The sequence below is a fragment of the Montipora capricornis genome, chromosome 7 (assembly GCF_036669925.1).
Source record: "Montipora capricornis isolate CH-2021 chromosome 7, ASM3666992v2, whole genome shotgun sequence".
NCBI lineage: Eukaryota > Metazoa > Cnidaria > Anthozoa > Scleractinia > Acroporidae > Montipora > Montipora capricornis.
In genome coordinates, this window is record NC_090889.1 from 35,056,908 (window position 1) to 35,070,258 (window position 13,351).

General features: G+C 42.5%; 2 protein-coding genes across 4 annotated transcripts in view; both read right to left on the reverse strand.

Annotated features, from left to right (window-relative positions):
• The window catches only part of LOC138057043 (peptide methionine sulfoxide reductase MsrB-like), an 18,229-nt gene extending 12,962 nt beyond the window's left edge, over positions 1-5,267 (reverse strand). For all 3 annotated transcript variants that reach the window (XM_068903051.1, XM_068903050.1, XM_068903049.1), the window contains exons 1-3: positions 5,174-5,267; positions 3,062-3,170; positions 493-697 (exon numbers count right to left, since the gene is read on the reverse strand). In XM_068903051.1, coding sequence (XP_068759152.1) covers positions 493-697; positions 3,062-3,170; positions 5,174-5,237 — 378 coding nt within the window. In that variant the 5' untranslated portion in view covers positions 5,238-5,267. The remainder of the gene's footprint in view (positions 1-492; positions 698-3,061; positions 3,171-5,173) is intronic.
• Positions 5,268-6,023: 756 nt separating this feature from the next.
• On the reverse strand, positions 6,024-7,046 carry LOC138055878 (craniofacial development protein 2-like). Its single transcript, XM_068901746.1, has one exon. It carries the CDS (start codon positions 7,044-7,046, stop codon positions 6,024-6,026), a length of 1,023 nt encoding a protein of 340 aa, XP_068757847.1.
• Positions 7,047-13,351: the final 6,305 nt, after the last annotated feature.

Below are 13,351 nucleotides of genomic sequence, written 5' to 3' on the forward strand. Positions count from 1 at the left end.
AGGCTTCATTAGCAAAAGCAATTTAGTTCTGCAAGCCCTGCACGTGTGTTTTACATTTTGAGACATTTCTTGATGTTCTGGTCTTGACAATGACGGGAAATGATCAAATTTGAGGTCTCTAAATATCCACACCGTTCTCACCAATTTTAATCTTGGAATGTGGTGTCACACTTTCCACGCCAAGCGACTTGGAGTAATCGCAAAATTATTGTAATAACAGGAAATAATATTTTTAGACAACGTTCTCGTAGCCATCATCGTTGTCCTTGCCTAAGGTCTCTACTATAACTTGCATCATAAAGGTCTTCGTCCTACATGTACTAGGAGTACCTATTTACATGTATTCCTTAGCTTTGTTGTCACAAACCAGAACCTCCTTTGAGAGCAAGGTGTTGATGTGCACTGAATATCACACCTCACCTGCTTGTAGACAAATTTAGATCCCAGGGCTTCAGCCCTAATGACAGCTTAGCAGCAGCTTGCAACACTTACATCAGCACAGGTCACTTCTATTCTTCTCATTCCGTGGGAGGTGTCAACAATCTTACGAACACTGCCCTCTTCCACTGTGTCCCAAAAAGATGGCCACCCCGATCCAGACTCAAATTTGGTATCTGACTTGAAAAGGACCTTCCCGCAAACAGTACATTTGTAAAGTCCCTCTTCTTTATTATAAACAAGATTGCCAGTGAATGCCCTGAATGTGCAAATGAGAGAGATTTACATTATTATTTTGTAATAATAAAAATTGTACCCAATCAGAAGCTCATGACAGAAGCATTTAACTCTGGTACTAAGCTGGGGTTTTTTTGAGTTTGTAAATTTCCTTATTTTGATATAACATAGCACATGCATTTTCCAGCGCGTGCAGCTTTGATCTTATTCTTATCCATATTTGGGCATAAAATTGGTGTCCTGAAACCCACAGCTTTGTTTCAAGAAAAAGAGTTGCAAGTTACATGCCTCAAGGTCATGCACTTCTGACACAATGTCATTATTAGCAATTATTGAATGAGGCTGAGTAGGATATGAAGAATTCTGCAGGTCGAGGAGGGTGTTATCCACCAAGGCCGAAGGCCGAGGTAGATAACATCCTCCGAGATCTGCAGGATTCTTCATATTCTACGAAAGCCGAATTTGATAATTGCTTTATTATTCATTCAAAATATTTTCTTCCCTCAAACTTCTAAACCTACTCACAGCCATTTTTCTGCTCAACAAAAATAACACAATCTCGTCCCCAGCTTTTTTCGGTCAACGGTTCAATAATTTGCAGCGGGCTGCACTGTTGACGTCATAGGTTCAATAATCTGCACCAGGCTGCACTTTTGACGTCATTGATTCAATATGACGAAGTTTCTTTCCAAATTTGGTGAACAGCAGCTGGTTATGGTGAATTATGGGTGTGGTTTTAACCAATCAGAAATGGGGAAATATTTTGCATGAATAATAATCACTATTACAATATTATTATCATTTGAGGTTGGCCTCACAACTTTTTCCGGTACATGTACTAATACTCTGCCGCGTACGTTTACAACCACTGGAATGGGATGGGCAGAACCTCCCTCAAGATATGTGCCAATCTCAACAGGGCCACTTGTTGATGGCCCCTATTTTAGGATGGACATCTAACAAAGCTAGCCAATCGGCTAGCTAATGCTCTGCTCCTAGAGCACCAATAATATTACCACAGGGACCACTAAATCGTACAACTTATAAACTTGTTTTGTAATTATTAAAATTATTATTATTATTATTATTATTATTATTATTATTTTCATGAGCTCCCTTGGTGTTTTCTCCAACGAATGCTCTACATTCTTAGAAATGATGAATTCATGACATTGACATAATTTGCCTAAAAGCAACAACATTATTTTGATTCATTTGTAAATACAGTATACAAGTAGCCAGTTGTTAATTGCCCATTTGTAGAGAGAATCATTTACAACTGTATTTGAAGACAAATAAAGTTTTCATTATTATTATTATTATTATTATTATTATTATTATTATTATTATTATTATTATTATTATTATTTCGTTCATTCACATGATATGTTGTTAATGTGGTTTGTAAACTAGGTGTCTAGTGTTCTTCTCAAGATTCTTGCCGTTCCCAACAAGGAGGCTTTTTGTAGTAATAACGTGCAATCTAGTCCAATTTTCTTCACGATGTTTTCAAATTTTTGCTGAACGTCCCTAGTGCACCAATGACAATTGGTACGACAATTACTTTTCGGCAGCTCCAGATTTTCCCAATCTCTCTTTTTAATTCTTGGTATTTTTCCATTTCTCTTGTTCTTTTTCCAGCACTCTTGTCTCAAAAGGGCACGCGATACATGTATCTATCACATAACATGATCTTTCTATCTTATCAAGAACAACCACATCAGGTCTTATTATTATCATCATCATCATCATCATCATCATCATTATTATTATTATTATTCACTTTATAACAAATTCTTAGACTCAAAGACGTTGAACAGTCCAGTCAAAACGTTAGGGAGCAGTCAACAACAAGTTGACAAAGGTCCCCAATTCTCCTCTCCAGTCTTACATGCACTGCACAAAGACAAAATTTTCCTCAATAACCTTGCAGTTCCTAGTAGTGCTATCTTCTGCATTATTTCCACACAAGCACCGATTTCAAACTTTTTAACATGCTTCTCGAAGTTCTTGCTCACCACACCTAATGCTCCAATTACCACCAGTACAATAATGACTTTCTCTGCCCCCACATTTTAATGATTTCATCCTTGAGAAGCTGATATATCTCCAATTTTTCAACCTGCAACCCGAGCATCTCCCAAGATAGCAATATCAACGAGTGTAAGCCACTAATAAACGTTTTAATTGTTATCATTATCATTATCATTATCATTATCATTAGTAGTAGTTACTGTAGTAGTAGTATTAGTATAGGTAATCATATGATTTTGAGTGCAATTTGGAATAAATAAGGCTTAGCACAAGTAATTTTTTTCAAAGACAACCAAAATTGCACAAGCCTGTAGGGTGAGTGCAATTTGTAGTCGTACTGTTTACAACAAACCTTTCAGTTCCTCTTTTCTGAGTTACATAGTATTCCTGAGGAGAGAGTCTCTCTTTCAGTTCTTTATCAGTAAATACAACTTTGTACAATTCTTGATCTTCTTTCGTTGCTACAAATAAAATAAACAGCCTTCAAATGCAATGTCTTTCCAAGAAAAAGAGCAAAGAGCACAAGAAACGTGTGCACAAAGTGTGTCGAAATCAGTCCTTGATTTCCAGGGCAAAAAGCATATACTGTATCAATAAATGATATCCTTAACCCTTTTACTCCCGTGGGGTTTTCCATTGACGAGTAAAATCGTCTGGCGTTAGACAGAGTAAGATCTATAAGTGGCACTCTTGGGAGTGAAAGGGTTAATGGGGACATAGTTTTTGAGTGAATCTAGCTGTTGTTAACCCTTTCACTCCTGTGGTGTTCCCCATTGACGAGTAAAATCGTCTGGCGTTAGACAGAGTAAAATCTATGAGTGGCACTCTTGGGAGTGGTAGTGAGATAAATTTATCATTCTAAACTAAAGATTAACAGTTCAGAAATATTTTGACATTTTATTATCTCAAGAGCTTCATATTACCAGTGACACAAAGGCCAGAAGAAATATAAAATACAACAAATCTAATCCATCTGCTCCTCTTTGTGTGATGTTTGTCATTCTTGAGAGAATGTTGACCTTCCATTGCACAAAAAGGTTGACACCTTCTGCTGTTGACCTTAACGTTTGTAAATCATTTCCTTCTCTAAACTCAAATATTTGAAGCACTGTTGGTTGCCTAGGACCAGTGTTTGCCTCTAAGGCCTAGTTTATATGTGGCGCTATCGTCAAATTTAATTCAGACAAATTTAATTCCAGGTCCTACTTTAAAATAAATTTGACGATAAAGCAACGTCTAAAACGAGTTAAATTCGTCTGTTAAATTAAATTCGTCCTAGACGCTTTAATATCTTTAAAGTGTCATCAGTTTATCCGTTGCACCAGCGTCGCATCGAATGAAATGCATACATTATTTTCGTACATTATTAATTATACCTCTGACCAGGTATATAATTTGCATTCCGGCTGACAAATAAATTCAACCATAATTCGAACCATTAATTTCGACATGTAAAACCACGGGATAATTTATGTCGACGGAAGGACAAATTTAATTGGAATTAAATTTGTCTGAATTAAATTAGACGATAGCGCGACACATAAACTAGGCCTTAGCCTCATTGACAACTGCGCAAATATTGGGACATGCCAGCTGTTGTCATTCTTAGTAGATTCCCGCTAGAATGGATCCACCACAGTCATGTGGGACACAATACATGACTTAAGTGTTAAATTGGAGAGTTGAAGATCTATACTACATGTATGTAAAATGTCTTCCTTGACAGTCCTTAATAGATAACTATTCTCCAAGAAGTGCAGATTAGTACTTAACACTGCAAATGATATACTCAGGGTACATAAAACAACTGGCTTTCATCTGTTTGGCCCTAAAGTGTTGTAAAGTGTTTCCCCTGACGGTGGTGGGTCCATTCTTCTCTGTGTTCAATGAACGAATTACAGCCTCTGGTGATGACGTAGTGGTACTCAATTGTGTGTCCACTTTTGTCCCAGGCACCATTTGGCCATCTCAGGCGCGAGGGGTAAGTATCTACAATCTTACGTAAGTATGTACCTAAGTACACGTAAGTATCTTACGTATCTTACGTATATTACGTAAGTACGTAAGTATCTACAATCAAGAATAAAATGGAACAGAAATGCCCCCTCTCCCCCAAGATTGTAGTTCACCAACGTGACAGATGTCACGCAACGCAAACGTCAAACCTTATCGCGGAGGAAGAGGCAAAGTTTGTCACTTAATTTCAACTTAAATGATAAAAACACGACTGAGCGATGTCAACATGAAAAACAACAATTGATTTCTGAATTCCTGTTCAGGGGGGAAAGATAACGGTTCCCTTTCAGTTTGTAAGCTTTGTATGACGCAGAATCGAATGACGCTGCATTATCGAACTCAAAGCATATCATTGAAGGAGTTGGCCAAGAAGTGAGCGATTCGGAAAACGAATTATACTGATTATTTCACAGAAAACAAAGACAGGTTTAGTAACGTTTTTCCTCACCTTCGCTGCCCATTTTTAACAAGCCAAGAACTGTCACGAGAACGTTACAAAAGGTACTTCTCATTCCTTGGGAAATTTCCAAAACTGTGGCAGAGAGGGGAATGATGCGAATAAAGAAACCTACCCATCAATCCTTGCGCTCCTGGAAAGAGCTGAGAGTCGGGACCGGACTGTGCTTGAAGCAAATAATAATTGGAATCGATGTTAAACGTTTAATAAGAATTCCCCCTCTTTAATTGTAGAAAAAAAAAGTCCTCTCTCTTATTGTGCTGACAACAGCGAATTTCTCCTTGCGGGCAACGAGGTGACGCAGGTTGAAGACACTTCCATCGGTGCGGAACCATATGTACATGCCCTCGTGCAGATCTTCCTTGGCTTCTCGAAGCATCATGCTGAAGAAGATCGCGAAGAGAGTAGGGGCTAGCACACAGCCTTGCTTTACGCCGTTCTCGATGGGGAATGAGTCTAAGAATTCGCCGCTGTGCTTCACCTGTCCCTTCTGGCCTATGTGGAGCTGCTGTAGGATGGCGAGGAAGCGCGGGGGGGCACCAACGCTTGCTCAGGATTTTCCACAAACCGTCTCTGCTGACCTTATCGAACGCCTTCGTGAGGTCTATGAAGGCTGAGTACGGGGCCATATTCTGCTCTCTGCATTTCTCTTGGATCTAACGAAGAACGAAGATCATGTCTGTGATGCCTCGGTTAGCGCGGAATTGGCTCTGTGGGAGAACTTCCTCTGCAATGGCTGGAATGAGTCTATTCAGTAACACGCGGGCTACGATTTTGCCCACGATGGAGAGCAGGTGACACCTCTGTAGTTTGAACAGTCTGATTTCTCTCCCTTGTTCTTTTACATGGACACTATCACTACGTCACGAAGATCTCCTAGTACTTCTCCCTTCTCCCAGCACAGTGTCAACAGGCTTCTGCTGTTCCCTGTGTCTGCATAGAGCTGTGTTCTTTGAGCCAGCGCTAGCCACCAGTCGTTCTGGATCTTGCGGAGTTGCTTCTGTAGAGTACTGCATGCCTGCCTGTTGCTAGACTTCGCCTCCTGGTTGCCGGGGTTTGACAATACTCTCTGGTGACAGGAGCGCTTATCTTGGAGCAGCTGTTGTATCTCCTCATCATTTTCGTCAAACCAATCCTTGCTCTCTCTGGATGAGAACCCTGCTACTTCGGCTGTTGTCTTTTGCAGCTTGTCTTTCAGGTCTTGCCACATCTTCTCTCGATCTGTCTCTATGTCTTCAGTGGGGGCAAACTTGCTCTCGAGTTCGCTTTGGAACTCCTCCTTCAGCTGGTGGAGGCGGTTCACTTGAAGAGTCTTGATTTGTGGGCTTCTTCTCTTCACTGCAGGCTTGATCGTCAGTCTGATAGTTGCGCGGACTAGTCTGTGATCCGTGTCGCAGTCAGCACTTGGCATGACTCTGGTATGCAACACATCATTCACGTCTTTCTGGCGCACAAGGATATAGTCCAGTAGGTGCCAGTGTTTGGAGCGCGGATGTTTCCATGTTGTTTTGAACCTGGCTTTCTGCTGAAATAAGGTGTTGGTGACGATCAGGGAGTGTTCTGAGCAAAGTTCGAGGAGCAACTGTCCGCTGTCATTACAGTTGCCGATACCGTGTCGCCCAAGTACTCTTGGCCAGATGGAGTGATCTCTGCCTACTCGTGCATTAAAGTCGCCTAAGATGAAGATCTTGTCAGCGTCTTTCGTTCTCTGCAGGAGGGACCTCAGTTCACTGTAGAGGGCTTCCTTCGTCGTAGGTGCGGGCTGGAGTGTTGGGGCATAGACACTGATGATCGTAGCGTACTGATCTCCTCTCAGGGGAAGACGGAGACTTTCCCGCCTGCTGGTGACAGAGTTCTTTATCATGAATCCGACACCGAATAGTCTGAGGTCGTCTTCGGCTTTACCGGACCAGTAGAGAGTGTAGCCTGCACCATGTTCTGTCAGGGACCCTTGCTCAGCGAAGCTACTTCATTAACAGCTGCAATGTCAATGTCCAGTCGAGCCAGCTCTCAGGCAACTAAAGCTGTGCGCCTCTGTGGGCGGTCAGTAGAATCAGAATCCTGCATGGTGCGAACATTCCAACATGCTAGCTTGAGACTTTTTGTCTTCGTTTCACGTTTTCTTCTTTTGTTTCCACCGCTTGATGAGATGCCTGTTGGCCGCAGTTAGCCAACCAGGTGAGGGTGAGACAAGCTTTGTTTGTACCACCTTTTCTAGGCCCGTCTCCTTGTGGAGCAAGCATTACTATCTCTAGAAAAAACTGCTTGGTCGCCCAGAGTGCTGCCGAAAGCTGCTGTTGTCTCAGGTCAGCAGACTAGCGACCCATACATCTGAGCCGCCTACATGCAGAGTTGAGACTGCGACTCCCAGTACCATCTTGTACCTGTCGTTTTCTTCCCTTCTTCGTCGCTGTAGGACTTTCTCCTCTTCCCGCCAGCGCAGAGTAGTTTTAAAGTGGAAGTCAGTGCGCGCCAACTGATCCGACTCTTTAGGCCCTGGATGTCCTTCCACAGTGGCTCAGCAGGCTGAGACGGCCGTGGTGACTGCCAGGCTGTAGGTTTTACATCAGAGTGTCCTTCTCCTAGCTACTGGCTCAAAAATCTTCCCCTGAGGCACAGGAGCAGTAACCTAGGCTGGGGCACGGCTGCTGGATCCTGTATCACCTCTCGAGCCCAGGGCCAACACGCGTACGCGTCCAGTAGTCCAGCAGAGGTTTCCTTCTCCTAGACTGACTGCCAACCAAGGCTAATGTGAGCCCGGTCTGCCCATCGCCCAGTTATACCGCCGGGTACTCGGTCGCATCTGCAGCAGTCTCTGTGAAAACAGGAGGGGCCCCGGGAAGGTGCTGCTACAGACAGGAGCGGAAAGGAGCGGTCATATGCATGATCGACAGCGAGCTGTGGGCACAGCGGCGATCACTTTTCCAGGGATAGGAGAGGCTATATATTACGCGTCACTATCCCAGTTCAGGCAGGACGTCTGGCCCTGACCCTGAACACCCCCCTTCCCCCCCCCCCCCACCCCAAGGGTCTACCCTCCCTCAAAACCCCTTTCCTTTTCGTCTAACGATTTTACTGCTTTTAAAACATATTGAGTTTACAAAACGAGGGGTGGTCCACAGGGGTAGTCCATGGACCGGGCCGGGTCCATGAAGGGGTCCATGGACCAGGTCCACAGGGGTGGTACATGAACCTGGGGTCCATGTTTTGTATACGTCCGCCAAAATTGTTGATATTTTCGTTCGCAGAGGGAATATCAAAGACAAAAAATGAAGAAATATCACTCGGTCAGCGCGTGCTGAATGATGTGAATAATTATATGGAGTGTTGTAAAACTACCAACCCCAGGAATCCAAAACAAACTGGTCAAGAATAACGTTCCAATGTTTGCCCGAAAATGTCCCGTCGCGTGCATGCAGCCGCAGCGTAACGCAGTGACATGACTTTTCCCGATGCGTTAAAGTGGGACCCCCCGCGCGTAAAGTGTATCTAAAGGCGCCCACAAACGGGGAAACAGCATTGTTGCGGAAACATTTTTTCCCGAAATGCTTCATCGGCGTGCAAACGAGGAAGCATTTGTTGGAGAAGAAAAATGTTTGTGAACAAAATAAGAAACATTTTTTCTTCTGCAACAAATGTTTGTCCTGTTCGTCCTGCGGCCGCAAACGGGGAAACATGTACTTCCGCAACAATGTTTCCGCAACATTGTTTTCTCGTTTACGAGCGCCTTAAGACCATTTGTGACTGTGCTGAGGCAAGTTCGCAAATTGATAGAGAAACACTCGATCTTTCTGAAACCAATCGGTTGGCCCAGAATTGTTCAGCAGCGCAAGCCCAAAACTGGAGACAACATCACGTGCGCACATCTTTGCATACGCGAAACTTGTTTCAGTTCTGATCAGAAAAACTCTCCCCAAGACTTTTAGCCTGCAAAAAATTGCCAAGATTTTTGCTTTCTATCAGCATAAAATTACAAGGCTCTTTTCATTGGCAAAATTCAAGTCTGGTTTTGTATTAATTTAATCGCGGGTAAGCTTTTGAACAACTATAAGCCCCGGTGAAGAAATGGGTACGACAACACACCATTGGGTGTATAACCCTGAGGTGAACTAGGCATCTCATTCGCCTCGTGGAACTGCAGCTCAGGCCACTGAGAGCCTCAGTGACTCTTGTTCGACTTTGCATTCATAGAATCCTTTCCCAGTATCCCTGTTCGAAACAATAGGCTGATTTAGCAACAGAACGGGAACGTCAGTGGCGACGTCGCGTGCATCAAAACTACCAATAGAATAGAGAAGAAAAGAGTGGAGTCTATTCTATTCTGAATTCTCATTGGTGTTTATTCTGCGCGCGCCGTCGCCACTGACGTCCCCGTTCTGTTGCTAAATCAGCCTAATGTTGGTCAACAAAACTCCACTGTTCAGCCAGGATATCCTTGTGTTTTCCTCAAAATATAACTTAGGGATACGATAAGCAATTTGTGAGTATTTATTCTTGTTCACGTCTTAATTCGATAATAGCCAACTTAATATCCTATCAATTCGCTATTTTCACAAATTCCATGATACAGTTCATTTTGGGGGTTCTTTGATTTAAAACAATGGATATCCAGTTCACTGAAGCATGATACAGTCGCAAGAGTAAATAACTTGCATTGTTTTTTTATGCAAAGAACTCCCCCCCCCCCCGAAAAAAAAACGTATTGCATTATGGGAATAGGAAGTAGTGAATAGATTTATACGAACGCAGCCGCTCATCAAGGGGACTTACCTGTAAGCCGTGTTCACACTCAACGTTAATAGGCCAGTTTCGTATTCTAACGGTTGGACTGGATCTAGCATGAAATGGAGGCTAATGCGGGCAAATTAATTTGCATTTGAAAAGATTTGCCCGCATTAGCTTCTATTTCATGCTAGATCCAGTCCAACCGTGAGAATTCGAAAATGGTCTATTATGATCAGCGAAAGTATAACTCAGGCTATCATACTCCATTCAATTTTACTCAATTATGGTTCTGTTCACATCTGCGAAAATTCCAATACAATAGGGTAACATCGCAGTGTGAGACGAAATGGTGCCGTATCGCGTGGCTGCCACGATCATCATCACCATGCTTGAGGCGAGGAGAGAACCAAGGATAGCTTCTGAGAAGAGAAGATGACAAATTTAAATCTTCGCTCCATAAATTAAAGCGATTAGAAGTTTCGTCTGCTCATGCCACCATGTGTTCGCCATTCTGTTCAATTAAGCACTGTAATTACTTCAAACAACCCCCTTGAAGTTGTTTGAAGTAATTATAATCCAGTTATAGAGCGGTTTTCAAATGAGTGTCGTAAAACCAAAACCAAAGTAATTACTTTGGCCAATCAAAAAGGACGGAGACAATCCAGAAAACCAATGAAAACTCGAAGTAATTACACTTAGCTGACACAAAGCAAAGAAAATGTGCACGCACAAGCCACGATTGGTTTTGGTTTCACTTCTGATTGGTTGAAAAAGTGCGCGAGAACATTGAACCAATCACTGAGTGAAGTAGGTCTAACACAAAAGCAAAGTAATTCGCTAATTACTTTCGACACTCAATTGAAAACCGCTCTAATCAGGGACTGTAAGTAGTTGATGTGAACCCATTTCATATTTAATTCGATTACAATCGAGTCCTAATGTGAACACGGCTTTAGCTTCGGAGTCAACTCTTTCCCGAGTAGATTTGTTTATAGAACGCCTCCCTTGGGAGATTCAGTACACCTGCTTTTGTAAAAGTCAATCAAAACAGAGCTATCTCAGCGTCAAGGGAAATATGATACTTTTAGCGAGAAAAACCTGTTCCTACAAACAAATTTAACCACGCAAAAGGGCGGAGTCAAGGAATTAGTGGAGATAGAGATTGCCCTTGTTGTGCTCCTGGCTTAGTTTATTAAGAACCTACGTTTTTCCGGGAAGGGGGGAGGGGAGGGGGCGCTAGGGGGGGAGGGGAGGAAACGCTGCAAGAAGTAAACGAACGGATGGTCTCGTTGTTTTCAAATGCTAAAAGTGAGATTATGTAGCATTGCGCAAGTTAAGGCCCTGGCATTCTGGCAAACGGCTTCAACATTTCCTTCAACATCTGTTCGATTTTGCTGAACAGCGATGTTGCACAATGGTGCACAACCATTCAAATGGAAATGAGTTGCGAGCACCAAGACTCATTTCGAAACCGAGACAAACAGCAATTCGGAAATGGCCTATTTAGAAGACTGAAAGCTTGATATGCATTATGGGAAATGGTCATACATGTTTGAAAAGACAACCCAAGTGTATGGACATAGGACTCGGGAACCTTGGAATGTTGATCATCCCGTCACCTATAACCACTCGACCAACACACCGCTAGCTGCTCGGTGACAATATTTTAAACACGATTTGATAATTCTGTAGTAACACTCAACAACAAACAACGTTAAACACTACAAAACGTCGGTTTTCAAACTTCACGACAAAGCTAAACATTTTAAAATCAAAATCAAAGCTTAGGCCTAAATTATTATTCTAGCTTAGGCCTAATTACTCTTCAGCAGCGATACAGTTCTATGGTAGCAGAAACCCATAAGGGTTGAAAAGTGTAACGGCCCCTTGTGTGCTGGGAAACAAGCTTCTGAATATTCGATTTGCTAAGTACCATATTTGGAACAACAAGAGCGAGGGGTTTCCAAATATGGCACTTAGCAATGTTTTTTTTGAAAAAGGCGGTGTCTTGCTCTTCAGTGGTAAAGTGGAAAGAAGCGGTTTCAGTAGAAACTCCGGGTTGAAATCCAATCCACCAATATGATTTTTTTATTTCCTTATTTTGCTACCATAAGTCCTGGGACACAGTGTCCAAAATTCAGGATAATAGTGGATTCAAAGCAAATTAACAATTCAGGATAATTGCCAATTCATGGGCGAGAACATGTTGGGTTGGGGTTAGGGCTAACCCTAACCCTTTGATTGGAAGGTACAAAACACTGGTCATAGGCCGCAAGTCACAGGTCATTGTTTTACCAATACGGAAAGAATCCTGAACATTCATTAAAGCTAACCTTAGGCCTAAACCAGTTATCGCGATGCTCACTGTGTTTAATTTCTTCAAGTTTGCAAAAAATCTGCGTATTGAATAAAGTGCACACACTGCCTGGCCTTTAAGAGGTTTTTTTTGCAACACTAACAAATACTGACTATCCAAAGGCACGAAACAATGAAGGGCTGAGGAATGAGATCACTCTAAGTTCCACGGGAAAGCGCCAAGACGTCATTTTTCATGACGTCATCATATAGACAGAAACATCTATGGCCTGGGGTCCGTTTCTCGAAAATCCCGAAACCGGGCTTTACGGGCCATTTTCGGGTGTCACAATTCCCTTTGTATCTCAAGAACGGAGAGAATTTAAGTGGTCAAACTTCACAAGTAGTTTGCTTTTAATTTGTTACCTTGAAAACATCTTCGGCTTTCCTGAACAAGCGATTGTTAGGTTCACAAATGGCTTCTCGTGCCCAAAAAGTTTTTGGGACTTTCGAGAAATATTAAACGGTCGCCTGGACTGTCTGATGTATGCTCATGGACGGAATTCATGGACGGGCGAATAATTGTTTTAATATAAATACACTGGTGATTACTTCAAAAAAGAGAAAAAAGGAACATTTCAACGCGAAATCATCTTCACTTACAGTGGCAAAAAACGACTACTGGTAGCCATTTTGTCCGTCGAGGTGATTATCGGCTGATAATCCCGAGATAGCGAGCCAATGAGAGCGCGTCGTCTCGGTGAATATTCACCGATAATCACTTCGCCTTTGGCGAATAATTGTTAATTAGTATAAATACACAGGTGATTATACAAAATTGCGCGCTCTCATTGGCTCGCTATCTCGGATTATCAGCCGATAATCACCTCCACGGACAGTCGGAAGACCTATCATATCTGGGTGTGATGGCCTAACAGAACGCCTATTATCATTCCCCAGCGGCGTAGACAAAGTACTTCAGCCAATAGCACAAATACAGGAATCATATTTTAAGATACGACACATTTCATAAGGTTTATTGAGTGCACTAGGGTGCCAAAAAACGCTTTTCTAGTCTCAATGGATGTCACTAGCATGTACACGAATATCCCACAGGAGGAAGGAATCACTATAGTGTGCAACGCATAC

What these genes read in the sequence shown, in the direction of transcription:
- LOC138055878 (XM_068901746.1), bottom strand. Translation starts at nt 7,046, where the DNA reads ATGATAAAGAACTCTGTCACCAGCAGGCGGGAAAGTCTCCGTCTTCCC.